The sequence below is a fragment of the Struthio camelus genome, chromosome 4 (genome assembly GCF_040807025.1).
Source record: "Struthio camelus isolate bStrCam1 chromosome 4, bStrCam1.hap1, whole genome shotgun sequence".
NCBI lineage: Eukaryota > Metazoa > Chordata > Aves > Struthioniformes > Struthionidae > Struthio > Struthio camelus.
The window spans coordinates 12,551,124-12,567,809 of record NC_090945.1 but is presented as its reverse complement, the minus strand read 5'-3'; the positions used below and the strand labels follow the sequence as shown (position 1 = coordinate 12,567,809).

General features: G+C 44.0%; 1 protein-coding gene across 14 annotated transcripts in view; it reads right to left on the bottom strand.

The window, feature by feature from the left end:
* The window catches only part of HERC3 (HECT and RLD domain containing E3 ubiquitin protein ligase 3), a 61,874-nt gene that overhangs the window by 38,364 nt on the left and 6,824 nt on the right, over positions 1 to 16,686 (bottom strand). For 7 of the 14 annotated variants that reach the window (XR_011140829.1, XM_068941532.1, XM_068941534.1 and 4 more), the window contains 3 exons: positions 3,171 to 3,330; positions 1,602 to 1,678; positions 781 to 1,002 (listed from right to left, as the gene is read on the bottom strand). The exons of 2 other annotated variants lie outside the window; for them this stretch is intronic. Coding sequence is in view for 10 of the 12 variants with exons in the window: in XM_068941532.1 (XP_068797633.1) it covers positions 781 to 1,002; positions 1,602 to 1,678; positions 3,171 to 3,330 (459 nt within the window). In the remaining 2 variants the exon portion in view is untranslated. The remainder of the gene's footprint in view (positions 1 to 780; positions 1,003 to 1,601; positions 1,679 to 3,170; positions 3,331 to 16,686) is intronic. 5 more of the 14 variants (XR_011140830.1, XM_068941527.1, XM_068941528.1 and 2 more) reach the window with 1 other exon arrangement.

Genomic DNA, 16,686 nt, shown 5'->3' with positions numbered 1-16,686 from the left:
ACTCAGTAAATTGCCTAGATATTTAATGTACATTTAAAGCTACTCAGAAACTGCACTGAAAATGAAGAAGAGCTTGATTTACAGGTGGAAAAAACTACTTCCCCCCCTCATATGCTTTTTCAAAGGGTTAAGAATACATCAACAACAAGCAAAGGAGTTCTGGGCTTTGCAGGGTAATGGTAATGTCATACTCACTCTTCAGGCTCATTTATAAAACTATTTTCAACTCTGTTGATGGCCACGCTATACTGAACATGGTCACCTGAAAAAGTCTGGAAAATTATGCAACCAATAAACTAGACAGCATTTTTCAATGCTGAGATACTCTGTGCTGCCCTTTGGTGGCAAACAGAGGCTCTCCAGTCAAAAACACATTGGCAAACTAGGGGATGGATCCAGCCCACTGTTCCACAGGGACAGCCTGTGCTCCACACCAACTTCAAACAAAGCAATGGACACAGCATTTTGAGAGGAGGAAGAAAAAATCCTAGCCCTTCCTTTGGTGCCCGCATGCTGACACTTACATTTGAGAGAACTTATTTTTTTGACCTTCTTCACTCCCACTAACAGCTACAACAGAAAAAAGAGCGTTTCTGTTCCTACCAAGTATGAAAAGCCTGAAGAGCCTTTTAGAGAATGTCTCTCTGTCCTCTCTTCCCAAGAGCAGTTGCTGAAGTTTACATATCTGCTCAATAAAAATACACTGCCAATGTGAAGAGAAAAGCTGCACTCAGCAAAAAAGTCCATTCCTTCTTTCGGTTAGGAGTGGGATTTTAATACCTCGTTCATCACTTAATCCCAGCTGCCCTGAGCTGTTCTTCCCCCAGCCAAACACAGCTCCTGAGAGAGAAAGGGCAAAGCTGTGGGCTCCGCCTGCAGCAACCTGAGCCAAAGGGATCCCATCAAGAGATTTGACACGCTGTGGGCTGGCTTGGGAAGGACATTCTTTACCCAAGCCCAGCTGACCATAGCTGTTCTGCCCCCACGTGAAGAACTGGCCATCTGAAACGAGGAAAGAAGAAGAGTCGTCGAGCAAAAACTGGTCAACAGGAAAACAAAGTTTGTCAAAATGAACACGAACCAGTGCTGGGGGCTTCCCTCCCACCCATCCTTACAATGGAAAAATTAAGACGACGCTCTGCTAAAATAAAAGCACAGCCTGAAGCCACCAGGTAAATACACAGACGTGTGGCTAAGTGTAAAACACAACATTGGACTGCTGTAATTTGAACAGTGCAATGAAGAATGGTCCACACGTTGCATACCACAGAGTAATAGCCAAGGATAACTTCCACATAAAGACATTAATTATACACATTTTTCTACGTCAAGAGGGAAAGGTTTTAAGTGCTCCTGCCATCATACAAGAGTGAGGCAGTGGGCGGCCTGCGCATGATCTTTCCTTTCTTGACAGTACTGGCAAAGGTTTTTTTGGGCTCCTTCAATATTCAGGGTATCTGACCGACTGCACAGTCTCCCGTTCGGACTGAAAGCAGCTGAGACAGGGATACCCTTGGATTGTCATGTGGAAACATGCAATCTTGGACGCTGTGCAAAATAGCAGTACAAATCTTGGTAATAAATAATGAATGTTACAGTACCTGCTGCCAAAGCCAGGCAATGCCAATTTCCACAGGAAACCTGCAGTATAGTCTGCTGGTTCAATTTCTTTATCAACCTAAAGGAGGAGATGCTATTTTAGAATAAACGTCTACATACACAGTATCACGTAGGGTCAACACTATTATTTCCATTCAACTCTTTTTGTTACACAAACCCATAATCTGCAGTTTTGAAACTGAGGTACAGAGTCTTGAAGGAAATACAGATCCATGCATAAGAGCTGCAAAACTGTAAAGAGTTTTAGACACTTGACTACCAACTCCAGCTAAGTTACTGCTACAAAGCTGAATCCAAACATTTGGAAAACGGTGGAGACAGCTCAGTTTTAGTGTCTTTCTTACTGTTCTCTTTCAGGCATCAAAATTGTTCATGCTCTCAGGGGGAAAAGCAGTTCCTATGAGCTATAGCATCAAAACCTCCTCAGTGCTTTGTACAGAGAACAGCATAGTTTAAAGGGCCAGGTTATTTCACAAAAATGTGATTTTTAAAACGGCACTATCACACAGGCACATGAGCCTTTCTCTCTGTTATAACAGATCTACCTGCAAGTAAAGGGCTGCCTTCCCACATAGCCAGCCCTTCAGCTCAAACATAATGTTTTCTAACTTTATTATTTTCTAACTGGAATTATGTTCTTTTAAACACTGTTTCCACAATGACACCCACCCCAGATAGGTGTCCAAAACTTCCTCTACCCGCTCTGCATTGGTTCTCCAGAGGTAGCAGGACTAAGAGACAGAATTCGTCTGTTATGAATGCAACATGGATACAACATCATTAGGTACAAAGACATCAGATATCTTTATTAGGGTGATAAGCTGAGACCTCTCATTTGTGACCTGCTTTGGATGAAGGAGTCTTGGTACCTGCCACTGGCCTCTGCACCATCTACATGTGCTTCCACTTAACCCTTAGCAGTGTTATGACACCGGTAAGTTATGTTAAATAAGTACATGAAGAAAATGAACACTATCCTAAAGTTTCTGAGTAGCATTCACTATTCACAATTGCAATAGGCTGGTCTAGTAGCTTTGCTGCTAAGTAAAAGGTGCTAATGGACAACACAGCACAACAGTTTCAGAGCTGAGATGCTGGTTCATGGAGCCGTATTTTTGTTTTCCTGTTCTTGAAAGGTAGCTCCTATCTCAGAGGACTTCCTAGGGAGTGGAGTATAGATCGGTATTACACAGCATTTCTATTTTTGGGTCCTCCCTCATACATCTCCTTGAAAAACACTGGCACTTTTTTCAACAAGGAAAGCCAAACACCCTCTGATTTTCTTCTTCTTTGTGCCCTGAGCACCCAAGAGCAGGAGGTCTGTGCTGCCTGACCGTCCTCAGAACTCATCCAAATCCCAGGGGGGCTCAGGGACTACCAGTGCAGAGAAGGAGGAAGCCTCGTGCTTATACTTGTATACAAGAAGTGCCTCGTTACCAATGCTGTCAGGTAATGCAACGCTCCTGCTGACTCCAGGCTGGAAGAACAACCCCTCACGCTGCACCTCCAAGAAGTTGCCTTTAGAAAACCTGAACGCGTTAAAAATTTACCTTGGTACTGTCACTGCGTCTTCTACAGTAGTGAGGCCCAACTGTCCATCGCTGCCCGCGCCCCAGGAGAAGAGCTGGCCCTGGTCGCTGAGTGCCACACTGTGAGATTCTCCACAGGCCACATGCACTATGTGCTGCCCTGCCAGTGCTCCAATTTGCTCTGAGGAAAACAGAAAACCTCTACAGTCACAGGATTCGTCTCATATTTACACACAGACGTTAGATCTAGACAAATCTGGACATAAAGCCACTCAGATGGGTGCACTGATGCCCAATTCTGTTCCAAAACTCTTTCCCTAAGAGGAAAGCACCAGACTCTACTGAAAACACAGATGAGTTTGTAGCTGCTGAGCCCTTCTGAGAGCCTTGTCTTTAAATCACAGAATAAAGGCAGGTTAGTTTCATTTTTTCCTTTTTTTTTTCTCTCTGAATAAATATAAATGTTTCAGGGTGGACAAAGAAAGGTTCACTCTGTAAGCTACAGGCCACTTGGCTGAGAAACAAGAGAGAAGGGTAGTTACACGTCATTCTATGAAAATGACACTCCGCATCAAGGGCACCTAGAAATCATTAACATGCTTAGCATCAAAAATCACATACCAATCAATCTTAAATGATTTAAAAGGAAGACCTCCCCATCGTGGGCTTACCTTCTAAGCCTAGGAGTCAGGAAGTGGGATGAAAAATAGTCCCCAATGCATGTTATGAAAATCACGTTATGACTTCTTTAAATATATTTTCTCATGGGGGAAATTTTATCTGTCCACGTGTTTCCTTTCGCTCAAAATAATTAATGGCAGTGGAGGGGCAGTTTACATGCAACAAGCACAGAGAAATCTCAGAGGTGTTGGGGATGGGCCCTTCCCGCCCTCCAGCCCTCCTTTTACCCTGCCCTCTATGCCTATTGCCCTACACCTTTTTCCAGCAGACTTAATTTCACCCTATCCCACTACTAACCCTATGCAAGGGCACAGCCAGTTTTCAAGGGCAATCACCCAACTTACGCATGCAGTTTCTATGCTTAGGCCCATAAGTGTCCATAAGTGTAATATTGCTTGGTAGTCTGCTTTATGCTCATTTGCATATATAATTAAGGGAGCCTATTTTTATACGTGGACTCTAAATAACCAGCAGCTGCACAAGCTGGTCAAGGTCAGAGACAAACAACAGACTAGACATCTCAAGAGCAAACACGGCTCTGCTCTCTTCTTCTCAATGGTCAGAGCGACAAAAAAAAATCACATCCCCTGCAATGCACCTGATGCATCACCTAAGCTCAGCTGAACACATTTCTATATTGGGACCTGACGGTCCCCAACTAAAGCTCCTGCTGGAGAGGATGAAGCATCTCTAGAGGAAACCCTTCTGATTCATGAGCAGTTCACTTTGTCACCTTCCTAGCTGGGATCCGCAGCATGCCCCCTGCGTAGCTGTAAATTTGCGTGCCAGAACACACTGAGCCCATCTGTTATCCAGAGTGCCTGAGCTCTTACACTAGTCACAAATCCACCAACCTTCCCCTCTTCCAAAGCTGTTCTCTGCACACTGCCAAACACTCTAGGAGACAACACATTGGACAGGAAGACAAACATGGACGATATGGGAGGTTAGGGTATCAAAAACAAAAAGCGTGTGTTGCTACCTGCAGGCATAAAGGAGTTAATTTCTTCCCTGAAAAAGCAGTATTTAGCATAAATATGTGCGTCTAGTTTCCTGCAGAACTATTATGAGCTGCCCCTGAGGAATCAGAGCACTCTGTGGAGATGACAGAAGACTCCAGTGACTGAATATCAGCATCAGGAGCTCGAAATGGCAGGATGCTGAAGACAGCAGTACTGCAGCTGGAGAAAAAGTGTCATGAGGTATCAGGAGACTGGGGTAAGAACCACATAGCTAGGGCTTTGCACACAGGCATGTGGAAAGGACGTCCAGGAGGTACAGAAACCCAGAGCTGCTGCTTCGGTCCCCATGAACTCCATTTTAAGTCTAATTTGGCAACACAAACCTGACCTTGCTCTGTGCGCCATCCCAGGGGACTAATAAAAACCGACTTGTTTTGCAAGGCTGCTCTATGTCACTGAAAGTCTTCAGTGACTGCACTGCTCACCCAAAAGACACAGCACAGCCTCAGGTGGACTTGCTACATAATCACAGATAGAAAAAGCATCCCTGTCTTGGAGCTGAAGAGCTCTGCCCTCAGAAATGTAAGCCTATGGCCTATCTCAGCATATCTTTGGGCAGTGTGCAGAGAATAGGACACTCCTAAGGCTCTGTCTCTTGCAACTTGCCTGCAAAGTCATGAAGAAATGTAAACTCTTTACGCATCTGCACATATCTCTCTTTCCAGGGATGGAACAAGCCAGCCTTCCCTTGGGGCACAAACACTGCCCAGGAAGTCCAAAAAGGGTCCCAGACCACTGTCAGGCTGTTGCACTGAGCCCCTGAACGTACTACCTCACTGCTAACATGGGTGGTCTATCAAAACCATCTGGCAAATACTTCTTAGTTGACCTCCCACTCCTTCCTCATTTCAAAACATGAGGCATCTCAGCACTCGATACATTTGTGTTAATTCCCAAAGCATCATCACATCATTACTCATCCCTTAGAAAAGGGAGCATCACTACACTAAGATGATGAAGGGTGCAAAGGATGAAGTTTAGTCTTAGTACTGTATGCTCAGTAACGGCAGAATTAAGTCCAGTCCAATGGAGTTGGTTTAATAAGCATATTACACAGAAAGATGGGCAGAACAAAACTATGAAAACAACAGGGAAGTGCTGAAGAAGCTATATAATGCAGTGTTTCAACACGTTATGAAACTTTCAAAAAACAAAAGGCCCAAGTTCCAGAAAGTACACAGACTCAGTCTTTTATTTCTGAAGCCATCAGCTGTCTCAAGACAGCACCAAAGCTTAGAACTTATTTTTCAGTTCTCAGCATCTGATGGAGCTTTTATTTTCACCCTTCTTGTCCGTTCATTTTACCTCACAAATTTTCATTCACCCTTCTGACGTAAACAGCTGTATCAAGGATGGACTTCCTTTGCTCTTACTTGTTAGATCTTTTTATAAAATACACATTGGATCAAAGAACGAGGTCCAGGCAAAATGCATTCAAGACAGCACTTCTCTGAAGCAAGACAGGCCTAGTTCCCACAGCTGCTCCAGTGTTTTCCTGCTTGTCTGTGTTTCCCAAGGACATTTCAGCAAAAGCTGAAAAAGGTGCTATACCATGCAGTAGCTCCCCTTAGCTGTCTCTGTAACCCAGCTCTGACAATCAGGGTACTTAGCTCAATCCCGGACTCTAAGGACTCAGAAACGGCAGCAGTGCCGGGCCAGAACAAAAAAATCTGGAAAACCTCACCTTCAACACCTAGCCTCCCGGTTTATAAAGCAGGGCTTATACTTACTCCCCACAGCACTGAAAAGCTGTATTACAAGATCTTCAGTGCCTGAGACTGCCGGAAGCACAAAACACTCAGTTCTACTGAGCTGATAAGGATGAACAGGACAATGAATGATTAATCAGATTTTCTGCTCCCAGTAAGTTTATCAGAGCACATAGCTTCCGGCTACTTGCAAGACAGGCTTTCACTACAGGACATGGCAGAATCCTTCAGCTGTACGTGTACTACGAGATGCATGGACGGCATCAGATGGAGGAGGAGTATCAACTGTCTGAGTTTGCACTTTTAGTGGCAAAGTCTTTTCTTCTCTGCTGAGAAGAGTCTGTGGCTTCAAAGAGCTTCAAGTGATTTCACTCTGCTTGGACACCCGGCCAAGATTCCTCATGGCCTCCCTAGTTTGAGGATAACAAAGCGAGAATATTTGCTTGGTTGTTGTTTTCTGCTAGGAAAGGGCTTGCTAAGATAGGTGTTTTATTAGCATACCTGGCTCAGAAAGAGATAGTAGAAGAAACAGAGAAGAGAGAAACAACTCTAGACAGAAAGTCCCCTGGGTAAAATGCTAGCCGCTGGTAAGTCCGAGGACAAAAAAAGCCAACTTCTTTTGTGTTGCCATGCTTGTTAATATAGCCCAGGTCCACACGGAGGATGTCTAAGCATCATGCAACTAAGATCTGAAAATAAGAAGTGTGAGATATAACGTTTTAATGCAGAAAGTAGCTGAACATTTAATCAGACACCAATAGCTACCTAAACTTCACCCATCTGGTCTTTGTTCTCTGGCTGATGACTGAAGGGCATTAACTCTCACATGAAAGGGGCTGAGCTCTTCCCTTTTGGAAGATTAATTACAACACCACCTTAACTCTAATAAGGGTTTGATGAATTAAGTGGGAACCTTCAGCTGACTCCCGATTCCCTCAGCCTCCACTGGCATACTCCAGAGATGTTTCTGCACATGGATATCCTGGCTGTATTTCTAGTCTGTGATGCGCTTCATGCTTTCAGTCCCAGTGAAGTCAGCTGAGCATTAAAGCATGTATGAACATTTTAATGAAACTGGAAAGAGGAAAAACAAAACACAAAAACTTGCAGCAACTGTAATGCTTGCAAGTACACAAAAGAAACTACAGCCAAGGTTTCTCCCTTCTCTTATGAGGGTTTCTCTTTATTGTCAACACTACTACTACAACAACCCTTAGGTATTCAATGCTTTTACCAGTATTATCACTATGAGCACATTCATCAGCTTTTCCAAGAAACCATCACCACCAGTGAAGGGTACTTCTACCACTTTGAAACTGGTATCTGGGGAGGGAAAAATCATGCTGTTTGTCAGGTGTCTTTGCTTCTCCCTCTCCCCTTTAAAGCCCCCATGAATCACCCCGATCTACCTCCGTTTCAGCCATACTTTCAACTCAGACCACCTAGGCATCTCATGGTCACAGCTGCCGTGGACAACATTTGGAGGCTAGGACAGGGAGGAAGAAATGGGACTCTAGACAACTTAAGTCAGGCAAACATATAGATTGTTCTAAACTATCAGGTGCTTTTGAAAATAAAAATCAATGCAGCCAGCACATAAGAAACCACAGGAACTAAGACTATGGCTCCGTTCATACCACCTCTGAAGGCTGTGTTTTGGCAGCAGTAACACCAGAGGAAAGCTCACAGCAGGCAGGAAGGGCCTAAAGGACAGTTTCAAGAACACACTTCTGTGATTGCAGACAGTGTCTGGTAAAATTATTTGGCTGCACAAGACAGGTGAATGACATGCACAACACGTACGTAGCTGGAACCACCCTGCCTGGCACCAGCCCCACAGTATTACTGCCACTACCTTCCTCCTCCTTGCGGGGCCTTTCCAAGCAGATTTTACACACTTGTCATGTCTTGCCTTCAGATCACAAGAGCTTTAGGGTGTGGGAAGCGTCCTGCTCTGTGACTGCATAGCTCAGTAGGAGAGCAACCCCACCAGGAGTTTGTACCCCAGAATAATACAGCTACCTCCTCTTTCTCCCTGCTGCTCTCACAGGTGGATGGCAGTCCATCTTATTTTCAAAGTCCTCTCAGTATAGAGCAAAACCTTTGAAACAGGGTTTCTGTACTTGCATCATAAATCAGAGCAGTACAGAAGTAGCCCAATTAGGGGGGCTGACAACGACAGGTAGCACTGAAGCTGATCAGGCTCTAGCTTTGATTACTGAAGAAGAAATATAAAGATAGAATTGACTTGTTGAACAAAAATTGGGGGTGGGGGGGGGGGGGCGCGGGGGAGACAATAAAGGACAAGTTAAAGCAGGTGACCTTCCTAGGAAAGCTGCTGGTCAGAGGGGCAGGAGCACTGTCAGTAGAACAAGGCTGAGAAGCTCCAGGTAAAACAATCGTGCAGTTTCCTTTATTAGCGTCTGTGGATGAAAGCTTATCTAATGCCTGCTTTCCTGCACAGCACATACGTTACTGCTCATTAATTTAATATCGCTACTTAAAGACGTAAATCAGAGCAAGGCTGATTTAGTTAAAAGCAACATTTTCACTTTATAAAGCTGCGAATGATCATGTTACAGAAGGAACATAAGTGCAAGAAGCAATAGCTTCTCATGCCATCTCGACATCCAAGCAGCCCTGCATGACCTCACAGTGTCACTTTCTGTCTGCTTTGTCAGCTACTCCACCTCACAACTGTGAAAGTGGACACCTACCCTGAGAAGGCAAATCTCTTCCTCAGACAGAGTCATACATGGCCTTTCACTTCCCCACATTGTTGCTTTTACCTAGGGACATGGCCTTGAAGAACACTACAGGCTCTTTGAATGCCTCTCTGACAACCCCATAGGCAGGCTGGCACAGGTACAGCTGACAGGCAGCCAGAGAAAGCTCTTGAAATGGCTAGGCATGCAGGGAAGGCTCCAGATCTGACAAATGTCCACTGGGAGAAGACAGACTTCACACGCTGCTTTCAGACCCCGGAAGTAAGAAAAATACAGGCAGCTCTTTCAGTCAGGGAAGACACCAAGGCTTGTGAAAGAATCACAGGAAAAAAACATATGTTTAGGAAACAGATGTAATCTGCTTTCCTCCTCAAAAGTTCATTGCAGAGGGGAGTTGTAAAACATGGCCATTTGGCCAGGACTGCCAGCCACCGGCAGCCTGTCAGAGCAGTAGCTGTGACTGGTTTGCCGCTGCTGAAAAACTGCAAAGGCCCACTGTACACACCCTGGTGATCAACATGGCACCAGGGCAGCAACTCTGATATGAGCAGGACACACCAGACGTGCTGAGCAGAGACATCCCGTAGCAGAAGGTGGAACTAAGGAAATAGGTGTGTATATCCTACATTTGAAGAGCTTGTATTACACCCTGCAAAGAATTATTTCCGCTTGAGAAATCCCAAGCGGAGCCACAGCAACACTAAGAGCAGGGACAGGAGTCCAGCAAAAGTGAAGAACAAGCCCTTCACTACAGCACCTAGTATCCACACATATGAGTTAAGATAGCCCTGAGGCAAGTACCGAGACAACCTTATAACAGCAAAAAAAAAGGCAACCAATGTGAGATTGGCAGCTCCACTTAAAAAAAAAAAAAAAAAACACCTTCACTTCCTAGCACTGCAAGAAAGAGAAATCTGTTCATTTCTTCCCTGCAGTTCTCCCCCAAAAGCAATACTACATCATTCCCAGCTGCCTTGTCATAGCCCCTTGCAGGATACCTGCTGGTGAACCAAAGCCGATTTAAGTCTCAAAGACTCAGGAACATCTACAGCCTGTCCTTGGGGCTCACTCAGTTGCTCCTGGCAGCAAATCACTGGCCCAGGAGGTAAGTTGGAGGCTATTATCGTCCATCTGCTGTGCTCAATCCAACAGACCACTGCTGTATGGGTGTCCTTCCCCAGCACATGACCACATCTGAGCTGAGGGAACAAAGTGAAGCACCTCCAGGCCCCTGCAGGACAAACAGCATTACCATATACCATATATAGTGCAAGTAAACCACACAGGGTTTGCCCCACTTTTTGCCTCTGGACATGTGCTCTTTAGCCATCTTTTCACATTATCAGTAGGTGAATCACATACTGGAGCAGTTTTGCACAACAGGAAGCATTTAGCCTTCACAGGGGCATTTTGTATTTTCTTCCAGAAGGGAGACTAGATTTTTCTAGGTGTCTGCACTAGACAGAAGCTCACTTGTGACAGTCTCAGGCTTCGATGAGGCAGCATGAGACTTTCAGAAGTGCTTGGTGCGCTCCTCACTATTCCCGTTTAATTCAACCCTGCAGTGATTTGTATGGAAGCAGAACAAAGCCACACATTCCCGAAAAGCTGCACCTACATAGTGTAGACTCAGAGCATACTTGTCCTTGCTTTCAATGACATCCCAATCAGTTTCACAAGTACTGCTTGAAAATACACTGCCTTAATCTTCTCCCTTTGCCAGTCAAAGACTTATTTGCACTAGCGTATCAAACACTCACATTTACAGAACCACTTTTTGTTTTTAAATAAAGATTCAGTAAATTTTCAGGATGGTAGTCTGTTAAGATTTAAATACACTGTTTTTGGAATAGTAGAGAGGTTTGCAGAGTGTACACTGAAATCTGACACACAAATCAAATGGCCAACTCCTGGACAAAGCTCTTCCTGAAAACATACGCTCTAGCAACAATACTTGAGAAATAAAATGGAAAACGTTAATTGAAGCTCTGATTTCATAGCTCTCTGCTGGATGCAAAGTAAAAGCCGCCTGTGATCTTTGGATGTACCTACTGTTTTCTTCAGAAGACACACTGCTATTGTAAATATATAGAGGCTGTCAAAAGAAAACACCAAAAGCGTTGTTGCATACCATTACCATGGAGTTAAAGTACAAGCAATTCATACGAACATCCAAGACAGACACAGGTATTAAAACAAACCTCAGGAAAACCTGAAAGATTTTATTATGCTTCTGCAATAAAGGTGTTCAAGGATACGTGATTTAGTCATTTAATAGAGACTAGTGCGTACAGAGGCAAGTCAAAGTCCAAAGAATTACACAGCTAACAGGGCAGAAGCAAGAAATCTGTAGTGATGTTGCACTAAAGAGCTGCACATAACGATTACTTTTTTTAACTATAAAATTTGAAGGACATTCTGAGAAACAGAGATGAACATCTGTACATCTCTTCTTGAGTTTATATAGACAGTCAACTGGTTGAAAGACAGGTCAGATGTTGAGAAAGGGAGCAACTCATTATGTCTGTCATGTTACTTAACAGGAGCAGCTATTTTCTGCTAGCAGTTTTATGCGTGTAAAATACATGATTGCTGAAAAGAAAATGAATTTGCACAAAGAACTCGCGGATAAATTATTCTTTTGAGTACAGCTTGAGGGGGACTGTCAAGCTGTTTAATGGTGACTGAGTCAAACTTACAATCGTCACAGACATAATTACAGGTCTTCTGGAAGATTTAATGTCCAGCCAGAAAAGAGGAAGCAATAAGCATACGCTCGGAGTCAGAATCAAACTCACTCTTCCTGAACAGTTACATATGCAAATAAACAAATCAATCCCTTTTCCACCAGGAAAGCAAGAAGTTCATCCTGAAGGGCCTATCACTTTTGAGAGTTTCAGAAGCAGATCAAATCAGACAGAAAGTGTTTTACAATCATCTTTATCAAACTTGGGCCTTGTTACAGAACAACATGCAGACATATGTTTCACACTAAAGGAAATATATGTACATATTAAGGCAAGAGTAAAAGTGTCCTTACTCAGAAAATGCACCTGGGCTACTTTTATTAGAGGCAATAACAGGGTTTCAAGTTGCTGGAGAGAAATTTCCGATATGTATTCAGAGCCTCAACCTGTAAGACAGCTGCCTGATAACTGCATGTTATTTTCTGTGGCTGTGCCACATAACATCTCGAAAACACAACAAGGAACTTGGAGCACCAACAGCCATCAAGCCATTAAAGCCCCTCCTAGAAGCCCTACTTACAACAGCCCACAAAAAGGTTGGGGCATTCAGAAGAATTATGTCGACTACCCCTGGGTTCTTTCCAGTCCTCTCCCTTCATGCCACCATATATATACACCTAGCCACCCATTTCATCCTCGGCCCACCTTTCAGCTTCAGCATGGCTCCAAGAGCGACAACCATCATTACTGCCTTGCATCGTGCCAATGCCAAGGTTTCATACTCCTTCCAAATCAGGCATATGGGCAATCCTTATTTCTCTTGCATCTTCACAAGTGTCCTAAATAGTATACCTGACTGACATGGGGATAACAGATTACCGAGATAAATGCAAATTTAGGTTGTTTAATAGCCCTACAAATCCTCAGTTATAGGACAAAAATCTCATCATTCCTACTGCAACTCTGTCATTTAAGACATGAGACATTAAAGTGGTCCCTCACATCCACAGTAAAATAGGCTGCACAATCCTAAAAAACAGTATGTTGCTTCTTGGGTTCATTGTTGTTTCCATCCTTCAACAACGTAACAAAATGCTTGGTGGAATCAAGAGATCAAAGATTCTGATGGCTGAACTAAAACATGTGCTTTTAGATCTAACTCTGAAGCGCTGTCTCCAAGAACAGACTACAGCCATCTCAGACTCTACAGTGCAAATCTCCTACTTAAAAGAAACAGAACTCAGACTTTCCAGTGGGAAGTCTGATGCTCTCCTAATCCCACAGTCCCAGAGAGTGACCTTGTTTCAGTAGAAGTCAGTGTTCATGAGCCAGACTACACAAATTTGAGAACAGCCTGCTCTGAATATTTGTCATATTCAGAACCCTCACCTGACCAATTCACCACAATGCATGCATGCTTAAGATGGCTAAGAGAACACGCTTCCACTGATTTTCTCTCTAATATGATCATGCACATACTGTTTCCAAATGATTTCATTTGGAACTTTAAAGCCTGTCTTTTAAAATTAAAACCGAAAATTGTCCCAGAACCCAACTTGCACTGATTCATCTGAGGACACTCCATAATGCAATTCCACATTCCTAGATGCTGCTGCAGTCACTAGTTAAGGCATAGCAACTCCAAATAGCTTGACTGGATCCTGTGAACTATCAGTGAAGGAAAAGGGGTAAAAACAAACAAGTATATCCAACTCCGTAAGAGGTGGCCAGTTTAAAAATGTTTCAGTAACTACTGCAGATGCCATTTGGAAAAATGACAGAAGTTATGTCTTAATCCTTCATTTGCTATTTTCCAGGTTTAAAACCAGCTGCTGCAAGCTAGCACAGAAGGTCTGACTTTGCCATGGCCCATCTGTCCCCCAGATGGCTCCATCCCTCCCTCCCAGCAGATACCTCAGCCTGCTTGTTTCCAGGCATGTCCTCCCAGTCCCTGGCAGGAGTGACGGCTGCCATGTCTCTGCTGCACCTTTTAAAACATGAGGCTCCGCTTTGCTAGCGTAGAGGAAGCGTGACAGACATGAAGCTGGACTCTCCTGGACCACAGCACTTGGAAAGCATTGATATAGCTGCATACCGAGCCTCAGCTCCATGCCTAGACCAGGTGAAAAAACTGTCTTGGATCCTTTGGCAAAAAGCCTGTTTAGTCAGGGTGTGCACAGAGGAGCAGCTCCTGGGATAACTGGTGTTTAAGGCCCCTTTTTCTTGTTTCAGTCCTTGCACAAAGGAAAGGAAAGGCAAGGGAATAGGACTGCAAACTAAACATCCTCCTGTCACTGTGACCCTGCCCATAAGTGGCTCCCAACCTCACCTACTCCATGCAGCAGCTATGTCTCATCTGTGACTTGCTCACTCCTGCAGCTGCTTCCAGCATTGCCACCCCTCCTCCTACTTGTGAGCAACCTGGGCCACCCAGCTAACTCCTCACCCACCAGGAAGAGGTTAAGGGCAGAAACAGCCATGCAGGCTGTCCTTCCAGGCAGGTTCTGCATCTGAATTCCCAGCTGTTGCAGGGTTTATGATTAACAGGCATGCCAAAGTGAGCATCAAGGTTTCTGGTCACTGTAACCCTGTGCTCGAGTTCAGGATTTATATTTGCATTTACATTTGAGAAGCAAGGCTGCCATGTTCAGAAAAATCCAGGGAGTCTGGATCATTTAGTAGTGTGTTCTGTTTGGGGTTTTTTTTTTTTTTTTTGGGGGGGGGGGGTTCTTTTTTTCCTTTGAGATTGAACTTAGTTATTTCCAGCCTGTGACTGTGAACTGACAGATTCCACAGCGCAAACTGAGGCATTGCTACCCTGCACATTGGCATCCAGACAGGAAATTTGGTAATAATAGAAAAAATAATTAAAAGAGCAAGCACAGTTTTGCCTGTTCTATGTTACCAGAGGAAAAGTGCAAAGCAGATTTTGGCAGATATTTTTCCGCAAGCCTCTTGGGACACTGATTTCCAAAGCCCAAGATTTCCTAATAGCACAATGCAAATGAAGCCTGAAAGAGCGGCAGAGAGCAAATCTCTAGACTAGACAGCAAGTTCCACACCTCAAACACTTGACCATGTTTCTAAAGCTTTAGAAATGAGTAATATCCAGCTAATTACTTCAAACTCCTGTAGAGTTCAGCATAAACCTCCCAGGAACCTTTACCTGGGATACCTGGGCCTGTCTTTTGCTGCCCAGCACATGCATTGATATTTACATAAGACACACTTTTCATCAGCTAAGAGTCAGAGGGAGTCAAGACACCATGCCAGACCTGAAGAAAAAAATCAACCTGAATGTAATTTCAGAGCTTAAGAAGTGGAAATTTAGCTACAGTTAGGAAAAACATTTGTCCTGTTTCCTAAAAATAAGGCACTACAAAGTTACCACTCCCTTTGGGGACATAATGTACGTTAACACCTGACATTGCTCAGAAAATCACTGCAAACTCAGACCAATTTTGCAAAACAGGAGACTTAGCTCTTAACCATCACTACTAAGATTTCTGATCTGCTACTCCTAAGAGTTAAATTACAAGGAAGGGCACTTGCAGAAAAGAAGCCTCTGTCGACTAATACCTCTCATTCAGTGGAATGTACTTCCCAGTAAATTTCTGTTCCCCTCCGTGGAAGGGCACAACCACCCTGCCAGTTGCCGTCCTATCTCTGCATTACATCCACAAGCTCAGCTGATGTGACAATAAACATAGCTTTTCAATTAACAAGCTTCTTCATTCAAAAGTACTCTCTAAAGGACTCCTCTAAGAGGAATTACCCAAACACAATTCTGTGCCACTGCTTGATGTTCTTGTGAGCAGCATGAATGAGAAGCAAGATTTAAATAGTAGCCTCCTGCTACAGATATCTGTAATGGAAGACAAAACAAAAATAGAAGAGCAAATTATTTGGAATTTGTAGTAAGGGAAGAAAGGGAGGTGAAATCTTGAACAGCACTTAGTGCAACTATAACAAATCTTCTGCCACTAGAGTCAGCAGTAAAAACCCTTCAAGCTTTTCAAGAACACTGTTAGATTAACGCCGAGTGCACCGCCAAGTCCCAGAGTTCTACGCGTAAGGTGACGTCATGGGAACTAACCACCTCGGATTAAACAACATGATCACATATACTGAAAACACTAATGGAAGCTTTTAGGATGTTGGCAGCTTAAGCCTCACAAAAAAACAAGTGAGGGAGAAAAAAGGGGGTTTCTTTTTTGCGACTAGATCTGGACAGCAGGAAGGAGACCTTTTCACTCCTTTGGGGTCACCAAACATTTTGCCACTGTTTTCAAAAGGTTCAGGCTCCTCAAATATTTTCCTGTCTTGATGTTACTCTCGAACACAACCAAGCCATGCCACAGTAAGCATTTCTAGAGTCCAGATGGGGGTCTCCAGGTGCTTAGACAGCAGAGGTTGCCTGGAGGGAACAACCAGAATTATACTCCCAGCCTTCCCACAAGGAGATCCAGCTCATTCCTGGGCTGGGCAAAGGTAGGCCGCTCTTGGCTGCCCTCATAGGCTAAACAGAATCAAGTCATAAGGCAGTAAAACCAATAGGACTCAGGCCCACACTGCCCTGTCCCTCGAAGTTTGAGCAAAAGGTCAAACTATATAACTATAGGACCCCCAACTCGATGCACTTCTCCTGTTCTCACCCTCACATACACTGGTAATCTTCTCTGTCATCTTCACCACTAACAGCTCAGAACCTG